General features: G+C 40.7%; 1 protein-coding gene across 1 annotated transcript; it reads left to right on the forward strand.

The window, feature by feature from the left end:
- Positions 1–1074: 1074 nt before the first annotated feature.
- On the forward strand, positions 1075–26262 carry LOC117734070 (microphthalmia-associated transcription factor-like). The gene is made up of 10 exons (XM_034538140.1): positions 1075–1336; positions 12581–12812; positions 20230–20448; positions 20564–20659; positions 20933–21044; positions 21244–21330; positions 21429–21479; positions 21695–21770; positions 22981–23128; positions 23765–26262. Exons 1-10 carry the CDS (start codon positions 1233–1235, stop codon positions 24149–24151), a joined length of 1512 nt encoding a protein of 503 aa, XP_034394031.1. The 5' UTR covers positions 1075–1232; the 3' UTR covers positions 24152–26262.
- Positions 26263–26909: the final 647 nt, after the last annotated feature.

Consider the following 26909-nt stretch of genomic DNA (forward strand, 5'->3'; position numbering starts at 1 on the left):
GCAGACTTAAACTAGTTGAGCAGGATGAGGCTAATGCAAATATTGAACTTAAATTTACATTTTGTAATACAAAGTGCCCCCCAGAGGGCCCACGACACTGGTTTCTCCGGCTATATACTGCCTCCAAGTGGTGGATGGGAGTCCAGTGAGGAGACCGAACTTGGTGAGCAGGGAAAAGAGTGAGGAGAAGAGGAGCAGTGAAGTCAGGTTAAGCTGTCTGCACAGGAAACGGACGGATACAGAGACATGAGGGTCGACACAGCATCCAGGTTTGTTAAGAATTCTGATGCATGATTGAACTGCTGGGAGGATACGATGAATTCAGGATTTGGTCTGTACAGTATACAGCACGCAACAGTGTAATAATGTAATAATGAGTTTCTGATGTTGTGTTGTTTTAGTGCAAACGTTGACTCTTTTCTTTTATCAAAGAGTATTTGCAGCGTTGAAGCAAAAGCCCAGATGGCTCAGTAAAACTATATCACTATAGCCAAATGGGAAGAAAAAAATGTAAGATTGAAAATGACATCACATGTGGCAGCAGTTTCTATACATAGTCAGTCAGTCAACACATAGTAATAATTAAAAATAATTGACCATTTATTGAATTTGTCTAGTGTGCTTTCTCTCAATTGTATGTGAAATTGCGCAGGAATGGAGAATGGTTCACCTCAATTCAGAAGTTCTCCACCTGATATTAATATTTTAAAGATGCATATGGAGTAGAGTAGTAGAGTGTGGTGTAATGTGGTTATTGTCTGTGAAGGCAATAAAGCACTACACCACTGCAAGTCATCATTATATTAACCTTATGTGTTTTTATTACTGAAACAAAGGGTTAAGAAAAGCCAGCTGTTCACACACATTAATAATTATCACTGCGCGGAAATTAAACTTCATGACACTCACTGTGCGGGCAGATAAAGGCTGTGTGAAATCCCCCTCCCTTCGCGAGTTGCAACCAATGAAATCCACGCTGACATTGACGGCCGAGGTGCATGCCGGGAGGCGTAGTTCGCTCGCCGCCCGCAGCCCGCCAGCAGCGCCGTGCTCGCTGCACGTGGAGGACTACACAGCTCCGGGTCCTGGACAAGAGGCGGCTCGCGTTTTGACAGCGGGGGCTTGACACTGAGCGAAGTACGGCGGCACAAACACCGTCCGTGTGCTTTTTTTTTTTTTAAACATCTTTATTAAGGGCTTAACGTCTCCCGTAAAAGTTGACATCTCCAAACATGCAGGCGGAATCGGGAATAGTTCCCGACTTCGAGGTCGCGGAGGAGTTTCAAGAGGAGCCCAAAACGTATTACGAATTGAAGAGTCAACCCTTGAAAAACAGGTCAGTTTGTGTCGCGGCGGACAGTTATTTCCCACGCCGGAGCGGCGTTGGTGTCGAAGTGATAATTAGGCTGACCGGACTTCGGGAAGCGGCGTTGTTAAACCTCCGGGACTTTAAATTTTTTTTTTTTTATCCCCACCGCTGACGGTATCAGAGCCCGGTACCGGGGGGCCGTGCTCTATGGGGCTCTGAACCGGGATTCGACTTGCCTCTCATTCCTTATGGTTATATCCCGCTGGCATGAAGTTATGCAACACTTGGGTGTTGTCTTGTCAACATCAACTTCAAATATTAGCTCGTGGAGGAGCAGACAGGGTCACTCCGGGGAGATGCTGCGGATGAGTGGGTTGGTGTTGGGTGGATTATCTTAAACATGTATAAATAAATACCTCTGCGTGGCACAAGGTGTATGGATGACATGCAACCTGCAGGATAGATTAGTTTTAATTAGTCTAATATTGATTTAGTGTTTTAGTTCAGTGAGTTATGGTTGAATACTCCTTAAGCCCAAGTAAAATCCATCTAAAGTGAAATGCACTTGTAGAGAAGGTTATCTCAGAAAAAAAAAAGTTGAGTTGAAAGCTGGTTGGTGCTCCAGTAGTGTCAACAGACGAAATCTGCTTTTTGTCGTCCTTTCTGTGTACTTACTTCAAGCGTTGGCAAATTCATTCTGCATGTAAAATCGTTGGGAGAAATTCCTGACAAAAAGCACACACACATTCATAGTTCCCCTCGGTGTCCATGTCCATTTTCAGCGGTTGTTGAGGCCTCCACTAACAATCAGCGTTGAGCTGAGTCGAGGTCTACATGGTCTGATTTGACCTTTCGCCCCTTTTATCTGGAAGCACAGTAAGTGTGCTGTCTGCTCCGGCCGTTTGATGTCATTTTCAGACGCTATTAGTGCAGCCAAATTACTAATAATCTGTCCCGGGATCTTGCAGGGGAATGCGCTTTATTCTTGCAAAGAGTCGGAGATGAAGATCGACACCACTGTCATCTCTGAATGTTGTGTATGAAGATGGAGCCAGGAGGCAATTAGCTTAGCTTAGCACAAAGACTAGAAATAGGGGGAAACTGCCAGCCTGGAATCTAAATCACCAATAAAACCACCACTTACTTTTTACACTTCAATTTTTAGTTAAAACTAAACAAAGTTTAAGGTGCCCATTAGAGAGCATCATGCCTTTGGACAGAGCCAGGCTAGCTATTTCCCCCTGTCTCCAGTATTTATGCTAAGCTAAGCTAACCAGCTGCAGATTCATATTAAATGTACAGATGTGAGTCGATCGATCTTCTCGTCTAACTTCTGGCACAGAAGCGAATTGAACTTAATTCCTTTAAGGAAAAGAGAACCAATTCGGTGGTCTTTTTAGTATAGCCGAGACCTGTAATAACGTAATAATCATTTAATAGAGGCCTTTTGACACCAGTTACAACATATTTAGATTTTAATTGTGACTTAACGAAATATAACCAGATTTATTTTTAATCGTGACAAAGGAACACGACCACCTGTTTTTGGGGTGATTTTAATAGATTATGCAACGCTTTTTCAGCTGTGATCAGACTGGGAAGTTGTGAAACTCGACACTTTTCCTCTGTGAATCTGATGACGCTGATGACAATACATCTGTTCACAGAACGGTGTCTGTATTTTGTGTCCGTTGTTCAGCGGTAGTAATACATGGCTTCATTGTCAGGTCCAGACTTACAGAGGACAGTACGCCACTGTGTGCAGACATAGAGCACTTATTGCAGACGTTTGGTCCACTCGTTATATTTCTTCCCCTTCTCGACATTTTGTTGCTGATTTTGAGTTTCTATCTTCTTTTTTTTCTTCCCTTCTTCCAATTTCAGCCAGAACACCAGTTTCAGGGAGAGAGAGAGAGAGAGAGAGAGAGAAAAAAAATCGTGCACAGTCCTAACCTTTAACCCAGTTATGCATTTTAAACTTAATTTCTTCATTAGTGAAATTTCATTACACGGTTACACATTCAAGGGGTGAATCTGAGCCGAGTTGTTGCCCGGCAGTGCAGCACTGCCAGCCAGTTTCCGTAGACTGCAAAGTATGCGCGGATGATTTCATTTCATGCCCTTTCCGACAGAATATGTGAAGTTGTCTGAACAGTTGTTTTTTTTCGATTGAACGTATCCCACTTCCTCTTCCCATCACATGAGGATGATCCAGCATAATGACAGTCACGATGGCTGTGTTGTTTTGAGACGTTGTTGTGCAAAATTGATATAATTAGTTTGATTATTGAGGTGTGCCGTATCTCGTCATGCACACCCCCCTCCCTCTCCCCCTTGCTGTTTCTATATTTAAAATATGAAGTGTGACAAAATGTCATTTTAGCTTTCAATTATGTGCTTCCTCGCCGTCTCTTTATTGCTTTGACAGTGACTGCTGCAGAAGACGTGCCAGACGTTCAGTGCCGAACTTAGACGTGAGACAGATGGTGAAAATAGTCTATGCAGTGTAAATAAGATGTGTAAATTTAGCAGTGGATGTGTTATATATGAAACTGAAAGTTGGGGGATCATTACTTGCAGGCTTACTTGGCATGCAAACTCCCAACTGAGGCTGAGAGTCTTAAGTATGCTTTCCACTTCACAAGACAAAGTGTGGCAGAAGCTTGATGTTTTTGCATCAAAAAGATACTCGTCTTTCGACGGTAACTTTAAAGTGTAATATAATGTTTAATGCCGTAAACACAAAGACCTGTGCAAGAGCTTTGCCTCAAATAAATTCAGATTTAAGTCAGGAAATATTTGCTCGAAGAAAAGACAAACAAGACCGATTTGTTTTTCAATGACCACTTTCAATACCTGACGGGTTGCTATGGATGCAAATCCGTCAGGATACAGAGTTTTTCAATATGGGCCGGCATGGTAGAAGACCCCTCATTCATATTGAAAAATAAAATACATGGTTATTGCAGACGTGGCTACACACTTGTGAAATTGGCAATGGACATGCATTACATTTAAATCTGCCAGTGACAGAAAGCTGAGTCAGGTCGCAGGTTGTGAAAGCTGCTGCTGGGAATGCTGCGAGGAATCTCGTGCAGAGGAATCCCGTCAAGAGAGGCCGGAGGGTGAAGGGTTTCGACCACGAATCCAAGAAGCGAAGACTTTTTACGACACAGACAGGTGCTGCCTTGGTCACGTTGCTGCGTCCTTTCGGAAGCACGCGCGCGCTTTGCATTTCTACGCTATAAAATCTTTACAAACTTTAGATTTTATTTTGTTATTATATCTATTTTACCACTTTGCTTAATGATTATAAATAACAGCGACATGTGTTCTTTGTCAGCCTCTGTTGGTGACCAGTAGGGACTGCAACAACACTGAAACCATATCACTTCCTAGGTCACATCCTGCCGGATGCTCAAAATTGTAGGGCTGTAGCTAGCTATCATTCTCAATATCTGAATATCTCAAATGTTAATATGAGGTTCTGAGTACATTGACAGCTGGTTGCCTTCCATATCCTCTGCTGTTCAGCATTTGAAAAATAAGTGCCACTGAAAGGAAATGAATGTCCTCTTGGATGTCCACAAGGTTACATACAATACAATAAAAAATAGAGCCTGCATAGTCCAATCAAAATGTCCTAAAAAACTAAAAATAGATTATAGCTTCTCCCTTCCAAAAAAATACAGTTCTTTTCTGATTCTTGCATTTTGAAGGGTGACATCAATTTTGTATACATTTTCTAAATTATATACTCTTATTATCTACCCGTGTAACGGTCAAAACTCTTTCAGATGCACTTTCGTCAAGAAATACCACGCTCAGTTACACAGTTGTTTTTTCACGGTTATTGTGCGTGAAAAATTAGGTCAGAGTCATGTCGAGATATGAATGGTTTCCTTTATAGAGAGAAAAAAATGTGCTTGTTGCCGCATTCAACGGCGAATCAGCCTCAAGAGACGATGGAAAAAGCCGCTTTGTTTTGTTAGGAGAACATCCTGGTTTCCATGAACCTGAAAAAAAACCTCACAGGCTCACTCGGCCGGCCGTAGGAAACTGTACGACACCCTCCTGACTGTCCTTGGGTGCTCCGCTTTCTCATTGTTGAAGCATAGAGGGAGGAGAGGGCAGCAGGAGCGAGCACAGGTCGTCCTGCCCAAGAGGGAATTATGAAGGGCACTTTACGAAAAATACAGAAATAAGACCCGTCAAATTCAAGCTATCCCAACCGGTTCTGGCTTCCTGGATTGAAGTTTTTGGATGTTTTCCCAGCGAACCCTGTTTTGTCCGAAGCTATGAATCTCTCTGGCAGCGCTGTTCATTAGCAAGAAAATAGGGAATACAATATTTTGAATATGTACCTATTATAATGTGTTATTTTTTACATTTATTTGCCATTATGATATGAAATGGTGATCGTTATGGTGGTTCTTGTTGTTCATAGGTTTATAGACAATTAAGGATTATGTGGCAAAAAGAGGCAGGTTTAGCTACTTCCTCTAGAGGAATTAATCATGTATGCCGGGTTGAACATATCAATATTTAGATACATGTTTTGACCTTTTGTAAAAAAAAAAAAAAGAAGATATTTAAAGATGTCACCTTGTGAAATTGTGATGGGAATTTTTTCATTTCATTTTTTACATTTTATACTAATAATCAAAAGATAATTGACAAATTAATCAGTAATAAAAATAATCATATTCTACTACCATGCTTGCCTCACACACAGTGTAGTGTGATGACATCAAACAGAAAGGAACATATTTACATTTAGATGTGTTGTTAACCAATAGGCTTGTTTGTGAATCTCTCAATTGTATATCTGTGTATCTATATCCTTTACACTTCAGATTATATACATACATATACTGTATATATACTGTATATATATATATATATATATATATATATATATATATATATATATATATATCAGTTATAACTCAGTTTCCTGTCACTTAACGAGTTGGCTAATCGACGAATTCCCTCGGCTCTATCGATACGCGGCTTAATATTGATTTGGTCTGCATGTTTTATACATTGGACCACAAATGTGTTGGTTTTATTAAGTTATTATACAGTGTATTTAAGTAATTTCATTTACTTAAGCAAATACAAAGCTTGAACCCAAAAGTAGGTTACTCGGTTCAACTCTTTACCTCGTTGTAGTCGTACAGGTGTTTTCTGCTCTCTCACCTCCCACTGGGAGCAAAGACGGAATAACTGATGGCCTTAGGCGTACCACTTTCATTCTTGTGCTTCCCATTATCACCGATTTGCCTGCTAACTATCTCCTTGGGGGGGGATGCCAGCTGCAGCACCCCGGGGTGTTGTGATCAGCAGGGGAGTGCGAGCAGATCACCGTACTGTCACATAGCGTCCTAATCACTGAGCCCTGCTCCAGCTGAGAGGCTGTGATCTCCTCTGTGAACGAGGCTCCTGCCGCCTGGTAGACACTCAAAAGGAGACGGGATCATCACAAGCAGCTTTTTGCAGGATGGTTTCTTTTGCGTTGTTGTTTTCCGGCTACAGTCCCCCCCACACACACACACACACACACACACACACACACCCCACACCCCAATACCTGTTATATTTATACTTTGTTTGATATTATCAGCGTTTGTTATTACAAGGTATTCATGTGTGCTTGTGTATAGTCAGTGAGCTACTTACCTGCTCAAATCCTGCACATTTAAGATGCTGGAACCAGCAAATGTTTGCATTTGTTGCTTTAAAAATGCTTTAAAAATGTCTAAGCAGTAAATAGATTAGTAGTTATTTAAAAGGTGAATTGTTATTCAGTGAAGTTAACGCCAACCACACTCTTTTCCTAAACCTAACTCATTTTGAAAAGACACATGGAGCAAGCGTACATGTGACACTTGTAGGGTAAAGCGCCCAAAATGCGACACATTGGACCACGATGAGCTCACAAACTATTTGAGATGGCACACATCTCACTTCGAGGCAAGCAGAGAGAACCTTCCTCCAGAAGACAAGCGTGAAAAACGTCATTCTGGCATCAAACTCTGCACAAACATCGTCCTGCACAGCGAGGCTCAAGCGTCCGAGCAAACCACACATCTCTGAGGGGGATTACATTTTTAAAAAACTATTTTGTTATCCGAGAAATGCGTCGTCACAGAATGAAAACGGTGCCGTCTCGAGCTCGTGAAAAAAAAAAGAAGTTGACCTGCTGGACAGTGACGACAGATGTCTCCGAACGAAATAGTGTCCGTGTGGTTTAAAAGCAGCCTGTTGATGGGCAGTGTGTCACCGGTGGGCGCATGCCCGCTCCCCTTCTCTGCCGTCGCCCCCCGGGACGGGGCTGGTCCTCAGCCCAGGACTCTGTGTGGCGATTGGAGATTCCAGGCCGGGCCCCGGAGCCTCCCCCCTCTGACACACTTTCAGCGCTGCACCACCGGCATGACTTTCATTGCTCTCCAAGGGCGGGTGGTGCACCTTCAGGAAAAAAACAAAAACAAATATGGAGGCATTAGGAGTGCAAGCGTACAGACCCTGCTCATTTGACTGTTTGTGAGTATGATGCCTTATGCATGCTGGCATGTTTTAAAGGCATGATTTTGATGTCTATTGGTGTGTGTGTGTGTGTGTGTGCCACATGTGACACGAAGGACAGTGTTCACAGAGCCGTGTGTGGGAATATACAATTGTAGCGTTATCAGATTTGCGCCGTGTGTTTTGTGTGCAATGGTTGCTGGCTCTGGTTAATAATGAACATCATAATTAGCATGCACTGGAATGGAATTATTGTAAGTAAGCAATTTGAATTATTGTTGTGTCACTTTTGACGAATACCACTCACCATTTTTTAATAGGTAATCACAGAAAGAGTTTGAAGATGTTTGTTTGTAACAGTACAATGAATCAGTTCCCAATGGAGGGCCATTAGGTTTTAGATAAGGTTGTTGTTATACCATTATTGTCCATTAGGCAGAGCTATTAGCTCCAGAACTAAGTAACACCAGCACGAGTGTAGCACATTATGTTCCTTTCAACAGCTCAGTGTTTTGACTTCTGTTGCTGCACTGAACATTTGCTCTCGCCTACTTTTCTTCGACCATCTCTCTTCTCTCTTCATTTCCCTGTTTGCTGCCCGGCATTAAAACCTGCATCAAAGACTCAGCACTGACTATTTGACGTCTGATGGAGTATGATGGAGTAGCATAGTGAACAGATTGAGGAATCATGAGTTGGGTGGGTGGGGCTCTTCAGCACTGTGCAGCCATTGTGTTTAACATAGTTTTTTTTGTTTTGTCTTTGAGATACACACAAACATGAGAGGAGGTGAGGAGGTTAAAAAAAGGACAATAGAGCTTTTATGGGTTTTGAGTGGTCTCTTTGGCTAAGAGCCATCAAGCAGATGAAATGAGTAGAGAGAGAGAGAGAGAGAGAGAGAGAGAGCTTTGTAGAGAGGCTTCTGGTCACTCATGCACACACTCACACACACGTACACAAGTCAATCTGATAATCAGGAATGTATTATAGAAAATCATGAGGTGCTACAACGCTCTGTGGATCTCTACTATAAACCTTTTCTACTCTATTTGGAAACATATTTGGAATTAGCTTCCTGTAATTGTTCAAGTGTAACCTCTTCAGACCTTAAATGGGGTATTGTACTTATGTATTTTTGAAATTTTGCCAAGAACAGCCGGACCATTTCGGCAACATGGAGGATTTTATTGTCTGATATATGCTCATGACAGCTATATTGATATTGATTATACATTGGCGGATAACAACAAGGAGCAAGATTAATTTCAGGTCATTTAAAAACAGTGATGCGTTACATATTTTGTCCACCAGAGAGCGCTGACAAGTTTATATTATATAGAAATGTCCACCTCAGTAAGTGCCATGGCATACCAGGAAAAATATGGTACAGATATCCATGTGCACAGCATGATCCCCTCACTTTCCCTCCAGATTTGTTTTGTATGTTGCTAATTAGCACATGTTAGCATGCTAAAATGCTAAATTAAAATGGGGAACATGGTAAAAATTCTGCTAAACACCAGCATGTTAGCATTGCCACTGTGAGAGTGCTTGTTTTAGCGTTGAGCTCAAAACTCACACAGCTGCTGACATTATTTGACTTTATAGGCTTTAATTATGGAAAACGTGGAGGAAAAAAATGTCCTATTAAAACTTCCACTTTAAAAAAATATATATATTTTATTGTTTTTCTTTACACAGGACAAGGTGCAGCTAGTAAAGATGGTCTCTCGGGTTTGTACTTTAAAAAAAATGTGTTGGATGAACTAGATTATCTGTGTTAAATATAATTTAACAATAATTGTTAATAATTGTTGTTCTGAGTTTGGACTCATGGTTGAATGCACTTATTGTAAGTGGCTTTGGATTAAAAAGCGTCAGCTAAATGAAATGTAATGTAATATACAGTGAATGTATATTTAAACTAAAGCAGAGACACTGGGGTCCACGTGTGTGTGTGTGTGTGTGTGTGTGTGTGTGTGTGTGTGTGTGTGTGTCTGAGATGGAAACTGGTGTCTCCTCTCTTGTGCCTGGAAGCACTGCAACACCTCCAGGTTGTTGTTGTCGTTGGGTTTGAGCTGAGGGAAAAGGGCTTCGCTCTGATTGCCTGTGAGGGTGTGAAGTTTTAATCAGAAGACTCACTGCCAATATGGAAACTGTAAGACCGAGAGGCATAAGAGGCGTGTAAACTTTGCATTGCTGTTTGTTAGCTTGCACTCTTCTTCACTATCAGATGTTGAATTAGGGGCCCTCATGCTCGCCATGCAAACTAAACGAGGCTCCACATGGTACCTAAACACAAATATTATCATTCAAATATATTTCAAGTAGCAATAGTAACATATATTAATTATTTAAGAATAATATATATTATATCTTTGGATGCTAATTATTGATGCATTTATGTGTAAGCTTCACTTTTACTTTATATACTGCTGGCAAACCTAATTTATATATAATTTATTATATAATAATACATTTATTTGTTGCTTGTATATTTTATTATAATCAGAATCTAAAAAGCAAAGGTTTAATTATGAAAGTACCACAAAACTGTACTTTGTTGCATTTGGCATTAAAACCCAAAAGCACTTAAATTGAGATGCTCAGCATGTATTTCAATATATTTATGGAAATGACGCCTGCATTTAAAAAAAAATTAGATTTTTATTTGCCAGATTATTTAAACTGGAAAACAAAAAGGAAATGAGACTATAGTGTAACCACTCGAAACAATGAGTCAGATTAAAGAAAGAAAGAAGAAGGAAAAAAAAATCAAAGGATTTAGGAATGATTAAAAAAAAAAAAAAACGTTTTAAACATTAGATCCAGTCACTTTTGTTTGAAACTCAAAGGATTAAAGGAAATACAATCGCCCGCAGTCACACAGACAAAGGAATGGTGCATGAAGTACATAGTAAAAAGTTTGAGAGAGCCAAACTGCTGCAGTGCTTTCCTTTGTTCTGCTGTAATTCAGTCATTAGATCAATTTATAATCAGTTTATCTGCATCATATAATAATCATATCTGCGTTTTCATATAATAAATGAGACATTTCTGACTCTAATCTTATTCGACTGTAGAAAATGTGGTTGTACGTTCTTTTACCGTCGCATACATACAGTGTTTCCGCAGGGTTCAGTGGGTGTGGTATCAGACAATGAGATTATATGCAGCACTGGTGGAGGGGGGGGGGGGACAGAATTATGGTATGTTGAGGGCTCAACACCCACCGAATACGCTGCAGACCGAAGCTGTGTTTGACTCCGCTGGCTAATTAGTGCGATTACTGCACAGCTGGATTGGCCAGACGTTTTGCTGCGTTTGGTCCAAAGGATCACTCACTCGACGGAGGCTTCATCCAGACAACTTCTGCTTCAGCAGAGTCGCTCTATTTTAGGACGGCCCGCTCTGTCTGGGGAGCAGCTGTCTAAATTTAAGGGAGTGGGAAAACTGAAGCAACCTTTTTTTTTTTTCTTTTTTTTTTATGGAAACTGTTCCTCTTTTCTGTTGTTTTAATGTTTGAATGTGTAATTCTGCTAGTGTAAAAAAAAAAAACGTTTGTGAGTGCAGCTGGAAAGCAGAATTAGCAGAATCAGATAGTTCAGCTGTTTGGAATTCTCTTGATGCTCTGGCCCCTGAAGTGGTTTAATTTATTTCCTCTAAAATTAAATTAAAAAATAAAAGCGTCAGAGTCCAAAGACTTGCTCCCAGAAGGAAAATGCTTGGAACTATGACTTTCTCTCAGAATTGCAACAGCTGGTTAATACTTTTTAATACAGCCCAACGCTGTGTAGACTGGTCACAAATCACAAAAAACAGTATTTCCCCGTAAATAGCAGATAACAGATTGAGAACTAAAAGGACCAGCACGGTAAATATCAGTAAGGAAAAGAAAAAAATCTGCATGTGTTTACGTTTAAAGTAGATCTTTGGCTTTCAACTTTTTTGATCATTTATCAGATATGTGCATCAGAATTACACTATATCGGAAAAAAGAGACTAAATTATTAACCATGATTAGGTCAATTGATGCCCACTAGCACTAAACCTGCGTTTTATTTAAATTGTAATCAACCAATCACACTTCTGTGCTAATCTCCTTTTATTAGTCTAAAACTAGGACTCCTTGCACAAATGTACGAGTCTTAAGTTAGGAGCTCTCAGAGTATTCTGGGATATTTGGGGGAATACGGCTCCAGGGCTGCAACTAACAATTATTTTGACTTTTATTTTCTTGATTATCCACGTAATGTCAAAAGATAGTAAAAATCATAATTTCCAAGAGCCACAAGCTACGTTTTGTCCGCCCGACAATCCTTTAATTTGCATCACTGACAAAGAAAAGCTATTCAAATTCATTCACATTCAACATTTAAGGAGCAAATGTTTAACAGATTATCTGAATCATTTTCTTTTAAAACCAATGAATCGACTAATTGTTGCAGCTCTACAGTTCTAACTTTCCTTTTGATCTCTGCCCCTTCAGTCGTCTTCACATTAACCTTTTATTCCATCTGCTTTCCCTTCATCTTCTTCTTCTACCTTTCCTGCTCTCTGATCTTTCTCCTCTCTCGTCTCTTTTGCTTGACCTCTCCTTCCCCTGTCTGACCTCTCTCTACCCTCTCTCTTCCCCTCACCTTCCCAATCCCCTCCCGCTGTCTCCCTCGCCATCTTCGCGTCTCTCGACCGTCTCTCTGCTCACTCATCTGTCATATTTATTTCTCTCTCTCCTCCATGCAGCAACCCGTCGGACCCGCGCGGCTCCTCCAAGCCCCCGCTGAGCTCCTCGGCCATGACGTCACGCATCCTGTTGCGGCAGCAGCTGATGCGGGAGCAGCTTCAGGAGCAGGAGCGCCGGGAGCATCAGAGACAACAGGCTTCCCAGTACCCACAAACCACAGCGGCCCAGACCCCTGCCATCAATGTCAGTGTCCCACCGCCTGCATCCCAGGTGCCAATGGAGGTGCTCAAGGTAAACCACCGCGGTTACAGTTTGTGATAGTAGTAGAAGAAGGAGGAGAAGAAGGATATAAAGCAGCATGTATAATTAGCAGGCTGTCAAAGTTTTTACAGAATATGTGTATAAAGTTTCCACCTCTGGAATTAGAACATGCATGTGTCACGGTCGCAGTCTTAATGGTCCACGCAGTGCTGTATTTATAGATTGTATTGTGTGTGTGTGTGCGTGTGTGTGTGTGCGTGTGTGTCAGTCAGGCAATCGTGGTTTTACTATGACTGTGTAAAAAAAACAAAAAAAAACACAGGAGTGAGTGAAGTGTGTTAAAATGCGTATATGGGGATTATCTTTCCTGAGAGAATTCCTCTTTAATGCACGCTGTGCTTCCAGCCATTCGGATTTAGCCATCTTTAATCCTATTTGCTCAGCTAGATTCACATCTTTTCATAGCTTTGATTCCCCGGCAGTCCGAGGGACAAGAGACTGTTAAGATTTTCTGTACGAGTGGAGAGCGTTTTGTTTTCGAGGGATCATTTTAACAAGGCTCTTTGGTAAGTTAGCTATTTCTTTTTGAAGTATCAATAGAAACGTGTTTTGCTGTGTTGTGTAGTGGTGAATATTTTGGTGTTAAATCTATTTTGTGTTCACAGCTTTTTTTTTTTTTTTAGCACATGCTTTAATAAGGTGATTGTGATTTTGAAAGATTTGCACAATACAACAATTTTAAGGATTTCATTGTGGGTTTTTTGCTGAGTCAGTTTTGTGTCTTTACTCTTTTGGAGAACTTTGTTTTTACATCATTGCAAAGTTGATGGAAATGTTTGTGGAGTTTGTCATGAGGACGCCACACACACACACACACACTCACACACACACACCTGTGTACTCTAGTGTCCACGCTTCAACCTTTACATGCGTTTTTAGATTTTTGTTTCACTACGTTGATAAAAGAAAAGAAAAAAAGTCTGTGCAATTGCGGCTGCAGGTGATTACATTTTAAAAGAATATGCAACACTTTAAGGAATCTTTGCACAAATATATCATTGTGTTTGTGCATTTGAATTTCCAGCTTGTTTAGAACCCTGCATGGGGCGGGGGAAAGGAGCTTTAATTAAAGGATTGCTCAAAGTTTTAATTGTATTACCTCACATTAGCTGTAAGAGAACGTAGAAATATACTGGAGGCTGTTGCGTAATCTTTGTTGATCTAAATCCATCCACAACAGAGATTTCATGGTTACTTGCTCAGCCCCATTTTCATCACCCTGGATGTGTGTGGCATGGGCCAGCAGCGACGGACAAATACAGTATATCCATTGAAAACAAGCAGCATAAACATTACTTACTCCCCATAATCTGCAGCTCTTTGAGAGGTTTAGGGCACCCCCGCCCCGAACCCTCGCCCCGTGTACAATACATGAAGTTAGAGTAATTTCCCTGCTTTGGCGAGAGCTTACAGACATTCTTCATTGACTGAAGTCCTCAAATGAAAAGGCCGTTCCAGCTTGGCGCTGTTGAGCTGGGTTAACCTACTCACCTGTCTGTGGGTAGATTAGCAGGGTCCACAAAAAGCTCAGGGGTACCAGGCAGAGCTGCTGGACCTCAAAAAGTGCAAACATTAAGCTCAAATGAGTTTATCTAAAGACTGATTGGACCCTTAATTAACCAAGTGACCTCTGACCTTCTGGGGAATAAGCAAAGGATCAGTTTAGGGATCAAGACAAAGGCGAGCACAGCCTTACCACACACCGACTGCTAATTCAGTGAAGAATGCTCGTAATTAGCCCCCACTGCTTTCGCTCCATGGCATATATAAGAGGAAAAAAACACTGCTTTGAAATGTATGTAGGATAACTTCCTAAAGGGGTTTAAAAAAAAAAGGATTTACGGTGCCGTGAAAAGAACAAAGTATTCTTCAACCCTGTACAAAGTGTACGTTTCTTTTGGTGTAGCTGGTGCATCAGATACTACACACGAAGATGCTGCACAGATATCTCATTTCGGCTGGCTTTCAGAGTAAAGGCGTCAGGACATTTGGTGAAAATGCACATTTTGTAATCTTAATCTGAAGAAAAAAATGACACAAAACCTTTTTGTTTGGTAAAAAAACAAGTATTAAGTGCGTGTTGTGCAGTGTAATCATTTCATGAGATTAAACATGCCGTATAACCTTACGTGCATCGTTGTCTACGTTTGCCAATATTAATGAATGAAATGAGTCACAGCAATGAATTGTTAGCTTCCTAATTATTACAGCTGTATATTGTATGCATATAAAACAGCAAACCACACAGTAAAGACAAGACTTTTTATGTCCATTTTTAACACACCAATTATAATTTAAAAGACACCAGGTTGTTGTCCCTCTGATCATTTGCCACATATTTTTGTTTTTTGCATCATAACATGACAACAGGCGCAAAAGACCACAGGCCGCTCCGCTGTAGGGGCGACTGTGGGTCAGTGGTCAGTGGTTAGCAGGTCTGGTTAGCAGGGGGTTGGTGGTTCAATCCCCGCCCTAGTCGATGTGTCCTTGAGCAAGACACTTAACCCTGAATTGTTCCCTGTAGCTGTTCTACAGTGTATGAATGTAACATGATTGTAAGTCGCTTTGGATAAAAGCGTCAGCTAAATGAAACGACATGTCATGTCATGTAATGTAATGTAGCCGCTCGCATTAGCATCCCAGTTACCGTCTGCGAGTTCCACAGAGCACGTTAGCGGCTTAACTGTGAGACAAAGTGGCCTATTCTTCTCGGGCCGCATGGCAATCGGGGGCATTCTTGTTAATGTATCCTGGTAGGACCATCATGGAATGCCCAAAGCATGCAAGTAAAAAACAAAAAAAACAACACAAATCAGTGTTTGTCAGCTTGTCAGCGTTCCCCTCTCAGTACAGCGGGCCGCTTTGTGCGTGTTTCTTGCAGAGTGTTTGGGACTGTTTGAGGGGTTATGTTGCCCGGGGCTAAAAACAAGCTGATAAACAACAAGCTGTCTTGTTTACTGTGGTTGCAGATGCTGTGAGTCGGATAGTTTGACATCACATTTCCAAACTGCGTATTTTGGAATGAGTACATTAGGTGAAGCCGGGCTGGTTAAAAAACGAGTCCCTGGCTACGATCTCTCTATAACCCGTTGCTCTGCTCGTTGGCTCTTAACCAAGCTGATCGGTATTAGAGATTTATCGCAGTGTGTCTAAGATGGAACTTAAAGCAAAGCTCATATCACAGTGTTTGGACTCATTATGCGTTGTTACATTGAGGGACAAAGAGCCTGTGGTAGTCCGCTCTGTGTATATGTGATAGGCACAAAGATGATCCTTTTTCTTCTCCTCGAGGTCTTTAAAAACAGATACTTTTTCACCCTCTGACCAGTTTGCCCGAACAAAAGCTACAACATGTCTCCTATTGACGTTTCACCCTGAGGTCCGTGGCCCCCAGGGGGCTTCAGTTGAACTCAGGGCAGTTAGATCATCTAATTATGTGTGATAATTTTGGAAAACCCCCTCAGGAATCGTCTGGTTAAGTAAATGTAAGAGGTCTTCTTACTCACTGCAACAATGAGATACATATTTTAGGGCTGCGACTAATGATTATTTATATATTTCATCATTGACTGTTTGGCTCATTATTTTCTCAATTAATTGATTATTCATTTGGTCTATATATAGAGTAAGAAAATAGAGAAAAATTGAGGTATACTATTTTGATATTCAGATATTCAGTCATGAAACAAAGAAAAGCAGCAAATCCTGACATGTGAGAAGCTGAGGGGGACATAAGATAAATATAAGCGGGTGAGATGATTATCAGGAGAGGAGACTAGGACAAAAAACACATTTATCTTTTTTAGACTCCTTAATCATCAAGATTTAGAATGATAAGTCTGAAAAATGAAAATACCCAACTTGTTGGGAACCAAATGTTGGACTGGGCACATATAACACCACGCATTAATTAAATTAACATTATTTATACAAGTATTACTACATAACATTAGCCTATTGAACAGCCCACTTTCCATTGGCCTTGGTGAGGGTCATAAGGTCAAGGAAGGATACAAAGGAGTCTAGGAGTTTGGCTATGTAATTACGCAACAGCAGATTCTTTTTTTTTCTTTTTTTTTTAAAGCAACTTAGTCAGTGCTGAACAATCCATAATTTATCCACAATGTGAGCAGTGACGGCGCAACGTTATTAACGACTGAATGCATCACTTTAAATGCTGCTGCCGAAAGGAATATTTGGACAACATTATCTGCATGATACCAGCTCTTATCATGCCATGAAAAGTTAACGGAAAAAGAATAGAAATATACAAGCAGACCAGCGTTAATTAGTATTAATTCATCAATTAAATTCTCATTATTACCTCACCAGATTATCATGAGCTGAGCCTCTAAGTAGCAAATGTCAAAAACACAAATAAAACAGCCAGGAAACTACAGAAAAGGCTTACACCAGACCATACTTTAATATTTCTGCATACTACACAAGACTGTTATTTGTACTTTTCTGCATGTTTTCAGGCTGATAAACAAAAGTTGCTCTGGCCATTTCTTTCTCAAAAGCAGCTGCTATGAAATAAAGATTGTTCCCAAACAGGAACCAACTGATGGAAAGGATTAACTATTTTTTCTACCTAGGTTTTCCCCACAAACTAAACTTTAATATTCAATAGTATGACAGTAGCTGATTGACTGCAAATTAAGAGATGCCACCTTGACTGAAGGACAAAAAATAGCTGAATAAATAAATAAAATAACATTCAAACAATTTCAGTTTAATCATCTAACAATTCAATATCAATCCTTTCAAATATCTTATTCAATGCAGTGAGATTGAACTTTCAATTGGCTTTTAGCAATTAGTTAATATTCAATGACTAATTCTCAAAGATTAAAGATATATATATATATATATATATATATACATATATATATATACATATAGATAGATGGATATATGGGGTCAAATTTGATGTAAACCTTTACTATTTACTGACATTTTATGGATCAAACACTTAAATAGGTAATCGAAAAAACAATTGACAGATTATTGGAAAACATCAACATACCTTAAACACATGTAAATTGTAAAAAAAAAAAAAAAGTAAAACTTCTGTCCCATATTGAACCCAACCTGTATTCAGTATTGAGTCGATACAGATGGTATTGTATTGTGTGGTCATGGTTTGCTTAGCCGTTGTTTAAACAACTGGATTTCTCCTGTCTGACTCAAGTGTAATCCATCTGGATTAAGTTTCTAAATACTCATTTCATGTGTTCGGTCTATTTTTAGCATCGACGTCACTCTGGTCCATATTGTGTAAAGTATACACATTTTGGGACAGCGTTGCAACGATGAATGTGAATTTGCAGGGGAGTTGATTTATTGTTGATGACCTATCGATGATGTGAAAAATGGAAATGCTCCTCTAGAAATGATCATCAGTCACGATACTTCAGTCGAGTTAAACACCACAATGAGAACAAAGACTTGAGGATTGTGGCGACCGGCATTAATGAATCTCATTGTTTTACACTTTAGCCCAAAGCGTGACTTTGTTCTTCTCGGGGAGTAACTGATGTGCCGTTAATATGTCCGCTTTACAACCTTATAATGACGCCTTAGCTGCATGATGCATTTTGATGTACCTCTCACGTGAGAACCCCCCCCCCCCTCCTGCAGAACAATGGTACTGTCTCTAGGCATAGAAAGGAGAATCAGGTAAAGAGGTGCGACAAGTGATAAACTAGGCCACTCGCTCACGGAGACATAGACGCAGATGCTGTTATATAACCACGATAAGATGCTGTTATCTTAATCATCGCGGTGTTATATCGGCAGCAGTCGGTCTCCACAGATGATGAGTGTGTCGATGCATTTAAAAAAAAAACTAATCTTTTTCTTTGGCTCCACGTGTTTTAATAACCACATCATCTCAGCTGTCGAGTGCAGTGTGCAGACGACGGGGAGTTTTCACAGAAGCAGTGGAAACACCAGCTTTGAGTTAGTCTGCAGCCTGTGACTTCTTCAGCTCTGTTGAAGCCATATATATCCTCCGATGTTACACAACGCGGACACACACTTTTATAAAAGTGAACGTGCGAAGGCTTGTGTGCATGTTATGTAATGTAATGAGTTGAGAGGCAAAACTTTGGCCGAACAGGGATTTAAGAGGCTGTATTCTTTGGGCCGTTTTGAACTGGGAATTCACCACAGGCATCCACAGGGTTAAAAAAAAAAGAAAGAAAAAAAAAAAAGTGGATGTGGCAAAGCAACAGCCCGAGGCAAGTTTCAGTAAAAGAGTTGGCCTTGCCAAACAAAGGCAGCGACTGTTAGTAGCACATCCTGACATCAAGTGATAAATTCAGATTTTACATAAAACAACACAAATTTGAAGAAGCTCATTGTACTTCCCTGATGTGCATAACTAATTACTTTTCTTGTCTTTTAAAAGATGAGCTGGATGTGTCTGTGCTTAGTAGGCGTAGTCTTTTGGTAGCAAGCAAGAGAGACGCAGCGACATCACTCCTCAGTTTAGAGAGAAGTTTAACACAGAAGCGTAGCTTTTGTTTTTTAATTGAACAAGTCACTTTACTGTAAGCGATGCTCGAGCTGCTTGGATACCAACCTTATGAGGTATGTTTAAAATCAAAGTTATCTTTTTTTGATGGAAAATAACACGACTAAATTGGATTTGTTTCATCTTAAAGCCATCGCAGTTTGTCATAACTAGCACGTGTGTCACGTATCTGTTGTGTCGTTACGTCGTCAACTACATAATTAGTCAAGTAAATTCAGGCAACACACGGATTAAATATAGACTTTAAATGTGAGCCGGAATGCAGCAGCACTGCTCAATTTAAAATGTGTCACAGCCTCACAAACACCGCAACCGTCTCTGAGGTCCGTTTACGAGCCTGCTGTAGCTTTTTCTGAATCATTAACGCCGCGCGAGGATTAATTAAATCAAATGTATCCATAACCCGGGGGGGGGGGTGCAGAGATTATAAACGCGGAAACGCAGAACGTCGTCGCTAAAGAAAACATGTAGAAATAAACTTTTCTACTGAGACTCTTTTAGATGACAAACACTGGACAAAATGTTCAAAAGAACAAAATGCATAATTCATCGTCTGTTTTGAACGCTGTCCCACGTTTATTTTAATATTGTAGGTAGTTCAGTGCAATGCGAGGACGGGCTTTGAGGTATATTTAGCCTTAATCTGTGTATATTCATCTAAAAATATATTTTTGTCTTTTTATTCTAATAAAAGAACACAAGAATAATATAGTCGTAGTTTAAAGGAGAATCATTTGAAATGAACATTTGTGATTTATTTCCCGTGTTGCACCTGTAACCATCGACACATCCAATATCATTTATTTGCTCTCTTGCCCTTCCCCCCTCCTCTCCTCCCACCAACAGGTCCAGACTCATCTGGAGAACCCGACCAAGTACCACATCCAGCGCTCCCAGCAGCAGCAGGTGAAGCGCTACCTGGGAAAGCTCGGCTCTCAGGTGCTGAGCCTGCCCTGCCGCAACCAGTCCTCTGACCACGGGGGTATGCCGCCAGGGCCGGGCAACAGCGCCCCCAACAGCCCTATGGCCTTACTGACCCTGAACTCTTCTAACTGCGAGAAAGAGGTGACCCGCTCGTGACCCGTCGCCTTTTCTCTCGCGACAACGGCGCGACAACGTGCCTTCACGTGATCCGTCACTCATTTGACCGACCTTTTCTCTATGTCGTCTCGTTTTTCAGATGGATGATGTCATTGACGACATCATTAGTCTGGAGTCCAGTTACAACGAGGATATCCTGAGCTTGATGGACCCAGGACTTCAGATGGCTAACACGGTAAGCGTGTGCGCGTGTGTGTGTGTGTGTGTGTGTGTCTGTGTGTGTGTGTGTGTGTGCAGTTCACTTTTTTTGAAAGGTTCGCCACGTGAGGGCGTCTCATTTGGTTTGGAAAACATCCAAATAGATACTATTACGTTGAAGAAAAACAAAACCTTACATGAGAGTGGTATCAATCTTCTCATCTTACTCTTAGCATGGAATCAAGTACGCGGATTTAACTATTAACGGTGACATCTATAGCATCTTCACGCCTCTGCCGTGTCCCCTCAGATCCCCGTGAACGCCAACCTCATGGACATGTACGGTAATCTGTCCCAGCAAGTTCTGCCCAACAGCAACTCCTGCCCTGCCAACCTGCCCAACATCAAAAGGGAATACTCCGGTAAGCGACAAACGACAAACTAATCAAATGTTTACAGATCTGGGAGCTGTGAAAATAAACCGTGATGTCCATTCAGCTTCTCTACGGCATTAAAACGATGCATACAAAGCTGAGTGCAGCTCTGAATGTGGTGATTTATAAATAGTCTTGTGTTCCTGCGCATTGCCCAATTTCATCTTGAAAACCTTATTTGTCACAGTTTCGCAGTCCCCGGCCATCATGCTGGATAAATCTGGATCCTGCGGCAAATTTGACAACTATCAAAGGCCTGAAGGGTTCCCCGTGGGTACGTATACGGTTAATTAGATTCAAGCACACTTTTTTAGATTTGCTCTGTTGATTATATTCAACAATCAAAACATCTGTTTTCTTTTCCGAAAGCAGAAGTAAGAGCGATGGCAAAGGAAAGGCAGAAGAAGGATAACCATAATTTAAGTGAGTTTTAATTGCATTTGAATTGCTCTTAATTTATATATATATATATATATAAACATATAAATAAATATACTTATACGTAAATGTGTAAATATGAATACTTGAGCGTGGTAAAAGTTGCCATCACGTCATCTTCTTTGTTACTCGTTTGTTACATTTTCAGATGGGGGTTCGTCGGCTAATCGCGGATTATTTTCTTGTTTTTGTTTCCGTAGTTGAGAGAAGACGACGGTTTAACATCAATGATCGAATCAAGGAGCTGGGAACTTTAATTCCCAAATCGAATGACCCGTAAGTTAGTTGTATTATTCACTTTCTCTTTTCATTCAACATTTATATATATATATATACTTAAAAAGGAACAAGGAAAAGGCAGGAAAAATGAAACTGCGGAAGAAATACATAATTACAGATGAGTAATTCAAGAAAACCACAGAGATCCTTTCTTAAGGTAATTCTAATATAATAAAATAAAAAAAAGAACCTTTCCTTTGATCAATTTGCCCGTTTTACCAAACAGATCGGTCGATAATTTATATTCGTTAAATCAATCCCAAAATGGTCAAAGGAATAAAGTCTAATACACACAAAATGGTAATTACACACACATTCCAAATCTCCCCGCCGTGGGACTAATAAAGGGTACTCTAATCCTACCGAGTCATCATTTGATCCGTCACATTATGGGTACATTAATAATTCCTTTTTTGTTGTATTTATTGATGTTTGAAGATGTTTGAAGAACTCACAGCTCACTCTTCTCTTCCTCTGCCCTTTGACCTCGCCTGTGGCTCTGGGAAGATCCCAGCAGCCCCTTTTGTAATGTCTATCCACCCATGGTTGTTTTGCTAAACCCAAGCTGAGTGCTCCACCCACATATAAACCTACACACACACACACGCACACGCACGCTCAGTGACTGCCTTTTACAAACAGATCCATAGTTCTTAATGTAGATGGCACGTTGATGAATAACAACACTTACAGTACCTGTGCTTGTTAGCGTTAGAAATCTTCAACAATCATCCGTCCGCCTTTAAAGCTTCTGAACAATTAAAACCCGAAACACCTCGCCGCAGAAGCGTTGGGTCTTCAATGCTGATTTTATTCCAGTTGTGTTTAGTGACGATGGATTTTTACCTCGTAAAAGTTCCTCTGGGAGCTTCGGGGGTCATCCTTATGACTGCTTGTGATCTCAGTGACCTCCCCCTGTATACATTAACGATGGAGCATTTAGTTCTTGCAGAGACCTCAGACTTTTAACTGCAGGTCACCTCCGTGACCTCCGGAGCAGCTCTGCCTCCCCTCATCATCCTCGCCCGTCTCTTGTTTTTACAATAGAGCGAACAAAGCCAGCGGCCCCGTTAGATTCCGATACAAAAAACCTATCGTAGGTTTGGTTTTTTTGTGAGTGTGTGTGAAGTCGAGTGTGTGTGAAGTGTCGCCGATCGTCCGACGTCACGTAGGACGTACAAATAGCGGCTCCTCTTGTGACTTTCAGGGACATGCGCTGGAACAAAGGCACGATCCTGAAGGCATCGGTGGACTACATCAAGAAACTACAGCGGGAGCAGCAGAGGGCCAAGGAGCTGGACAACCGTCAGAAGAAGCTGGAGCACGCCAATCGGCATCTGATGTTGAGGATACAGGTAGAGCATCGCGACCATCCTTTTTTCATAGCTGTTTTTAATCAGCATCTGATGATGAAATTAATAGAAAACGGTATGTTTCACGTGTACAAAGTGTAAAAGGGACTGGCTTGTCAGTATTAATTACAACACTTTATATAAATAAGTCAATCTTCAGGGACGATAATTCCCCCGGCAAAGGCCACGTACTGAGTCGGGAGACGGCAGTTTAGATCCACCATCTTCCAACTAATTAGTCACAAGACCAGAGGCGGCAGGATCTGTGTGATTCAGCTCAGCGGACATTGATTGATTGATTGATTGGTTGATTGATTGATTGATTGATTGATTGATTGATTGATTGAATGTCACAGTGATTATTTAGAGAAGCACCCTCAGGGGACAACCAAACCCATTCTTCAAGTGTGGGGGGGGGGGGGGGGGGGGGGGGGGGAGCGAAGCGAAGGCAAACGGCTCAGTCAGTCACTGCCTGGTGAAGATTTAAAACTTTAATAATAATAAATCACCGGTTCGGATGATATTGTGCTCTTTTTATGCTCGACCAACCCGCGGAGCAAGTGAAACCCGGCACAAGAGCAGAAGACTGAGATATTACGTCCGAGAGTGAAACTCCGTCCGTCTCTGTGCGCCCTGCAGGAGTTGGAGATGCAGGCTCGGGCTCACGGCCTCGTCATCACGTCTTCGGCACTCTGCTCCGCGGAGCATGCGAGCCTCTCCATCAAGCAGGAGACCGCTCTGGAGGACTGTCGCCAGGACCTGTACACGTTCCACCCCCACCACCAACACCACTCGGCCTGCACTCCGGAGCCGCCCGGAGCCCCGGAGCTCAACGACGGCCACTCCAACTACCCAGAGGGTCACTACGGCGTCCACGGCAAGCCGGGCTCCAAACTCAACGACATCTTCATGGAAGACACCCTTTCAGGGGGGGACCCTTTGCTCTCGTCCCTCTCCCCGGACACCTCAAAGGACAGCAGTCGCAAGAGCAGCGTGAGCATGGATGAGAATGATGAGTGCTGTTAGCAGCCCCTACTGGAAGACACCTCGCCTTCATCTCCACCCGGCTGCAAGTGTCCCCCGTCAGCAGCTCACACACTCCTGGCTGCCGCCGAGGCTTTTTTCTCTCCCTTTTGTGTCATTTGTTTTGTTGTTGTTGTTGTTTTTTTTCCTTCTTCTCCCCCACCCATGTTTACATGTATTGAATCTTTTCCATTCATATTTTTTTTTTTTTTTTTTTTTTTTTTGTCCCTCAACCTTGATTTCAAGGACCGATTATAAAGTGCGTTTGCTTTAATCAATACTTTGATGACAATGAGTTGCGAGAATAGACGTATTTTTTTTTATATTTAAAAGAAAACAATGAGTTCAACTTTGAGTAGAGGCTAGATTATGTTTATTTCTATTGATTCCAAAGAATCTAGGGAAGTTATAAATCACTGTCAGAAATGTAGATATTTTTTTTTATTTTTTTTTTTTTAGATGAACACGGCTTTTTAAATCGCTAGCAATAATAGAAGAAAGAAAATCTATTCATTACTATAGTGCTTTACACTCCTTGTGTCTTAGATTGAACTTGAATGTGCCGATGCCTTATTAAGATGTGTACACATCAATGTTGTATTGCTATGCACATTTTTTTGCCTGTTAGTCTTTGTCAGTCTTCCAGTGGAAATTTCTTCCTCGCTGAATATTAATCATTTGTAGATTTCATCTTATTTATGTATCCATGTTATGTACACATTCCCCTAAAATGTATTTATAACAAGTCATTTAAAAGAGCCTCTTTTTTTTTTTTAAATGACTGAGATAATAAATGAAAGCACATTAAAATAGGAAGCTAATATGTCTCCTTTAAGATAATTCAAATGAACAAAAACCAGCATTGATAATGGCTAATTGTAATATGTAATAAGTCAAGTTTCACCACACGGATGCATCCCATAACCATCCGGTGCTGACTGCTCAGTAGTGTGTGCCAGATATTTGATCAATAATCAATCTTCGCTGCCAAAACCATAAAAATAGATACTTAAAAAAAAAAAAAAATATGCAGTCTCAAAAATAGCAGAATTGTAGTTGATAATCAAAAAGAAAAAGTCTGTCATGGCCATGACACACACACACACATACACACACACACACACACTGATTATGCTTGATAGATCTGATTGTTACATAAAAGGTGAAGATGAATCAGTTGTGTTTTTATTGTATTTCTGTCTCTAGTGATCAGAACTGGTAAACTGCTAATATTTCAGCACACTCAGACTAGGATGCAAGTGCTGAGTATTTATATAATTGTCCATTTCCTAAATTATTCTTTTAAACATTTTTTATTTTATTTTTTAAACCACTGTGGTGACATTTCACAAACAGGATGTTTTTTTTGTTTGTTTTTTTCCTCCATTATGTGAACATTTATATTGCCAAGGAGTAAAAGGAGACTGCTTTTTGGGGATTTTGTATGACATTGCGTGACATTGTCAAAACACTGGAAATGACTCAATGATTTGAAACGTGTTTTTTTTGTTCACCCTTTTTATTTTATTTTTTTATTATCTAAGCATAAACTATTGTATTTGCCTTTTTCCAAACGCATACAGCATATTGTATGAGATTGTAGATTCTTTATGGCGTACGGTTGTTGTACATTTCAGCGGTTTTGTTTTTTCAACAGTTGTAGCACATTGCATCAGTATTCCTTTGTTCATAACTACCTGCCATATATTGAGAGCCCTGTTACAGCACAACCTCCATTTTGTTAAACTATGCAATGGTCGACGTCACGTCTCGACAATGTGATCTCCTTATGAAGTAGCCGAAGGTAATTCTCTTTTCTTTTTTTTTAAAATTGATTTTAAGTGCCTTACAGTCCTTTTCTGTTGCCGTGGTGACGTTGGTGGCGTTAAGACAGTGATGCTAAAATGTTGTTGTTGTTGTTTATTCTGGTGTTTGGTGCTTCGTGTATTAGCTGAAGAGTGCCAAAGTCCTTCAGAAGGGTCGTCGGTCGGTACAAGAGAACACTATTAGCCTGTTATGATGCAACCCCAAAGCGTTCAGTACTGGATGAATAAATAAGGCATTATGAAATAAATCATCAGAAGAGTCAATAGAGTCAAATTCATAAAGTAGCTCAACCACTGAATTCTGAAATAATTTAATGTGACCTTCAAAAACCATAATCATTAATACATGTTATTTCATTATTGTGGTTTTCACACAAAGTGTTTTATTTATTTTGTTACTATACATCTGTACAGCGTTTATTTTTTTACATTTTTTTTTCCAAGTGCCCTTTTTCATAACGTCTGTTTTTACTTGATTATGGCATTTTCCCCAATTACACTTTTGTTTCCAGACTTGTCGCCACCCGCTCTATTTTAGACGGGTTCACCACCCCTTTTTTTTTTTTTTTTAGACGGGTTCACCACCCCTTTTTTTTTTTTTTAGACGGGTTCACCACCCCTTTTTTTTCTCGACGGGTTCACCACCCCTTTTTTTTCTCGACGGGTTCACCACCCCTTTTTTTTTTCGACGGGTTCACCACCCCTTTTTTTTTTTCGACGGGTTCACCACCCCCTTTTTTTTTTTTCGACGGGTTCACCACCCCTTTTTTTTTTTTTTGACGGGTTCACCACCCCTTTTTTTTTTAGACGGGTTCACCACCCCTTTTTTTTTTTTTTGACGGGTTCACCACCCCTTTTTTTTTTTAGACGGGTTCACCACCCCTTCGCCCCCTCAGGCCGTCACTGAGTCCTCGATGTTGTAGCGACAGACGAAG

This window comes from Cyclopterus lumpus, chromosome 7 (genome assembly GCF_009769545.1).
Source record: "Cyclopterus lumpus isolate fCycLum1 chromosome 7, fCycLum1.pri, whole genome shotgun sequence".
Taxonomy (NCBI): domain Eukaryota; kingdom Metazoa; phylum Chordata; class Actinopteri; order Perciformes; family Cyclopteridae; genus Cyclopterus; species Cyclopterus lumpus.

What these genes read in the sequence shown, in the direction of transcription:
- LOC117734070 (XM_034538140.1), top strand. Translation starts at nt 1,233, where the DNA reads ATGCAGGCGGAATCGGGAATAGTTCCCGACTTCGAGGTCGCGGAGGAG. An exon ending in CTTCTAACTGCGAGAAAGAG is followed by an intron (nt 20,449 to 20,563) that starts GTGACCCGCTCG and finishes CTCGTTTTTCAG; the next exon opens with ATGGATGATGTCATTGACGA. An exon ending in CATCAAAAGGGAATACTCCG is followed by an intron (nt 21,045 to 21,243) that starts GTAAGCGACAAA and finishes TATTTGTCACAG; the next exon opens with TTTCGCAGTCCCCGGCCATC.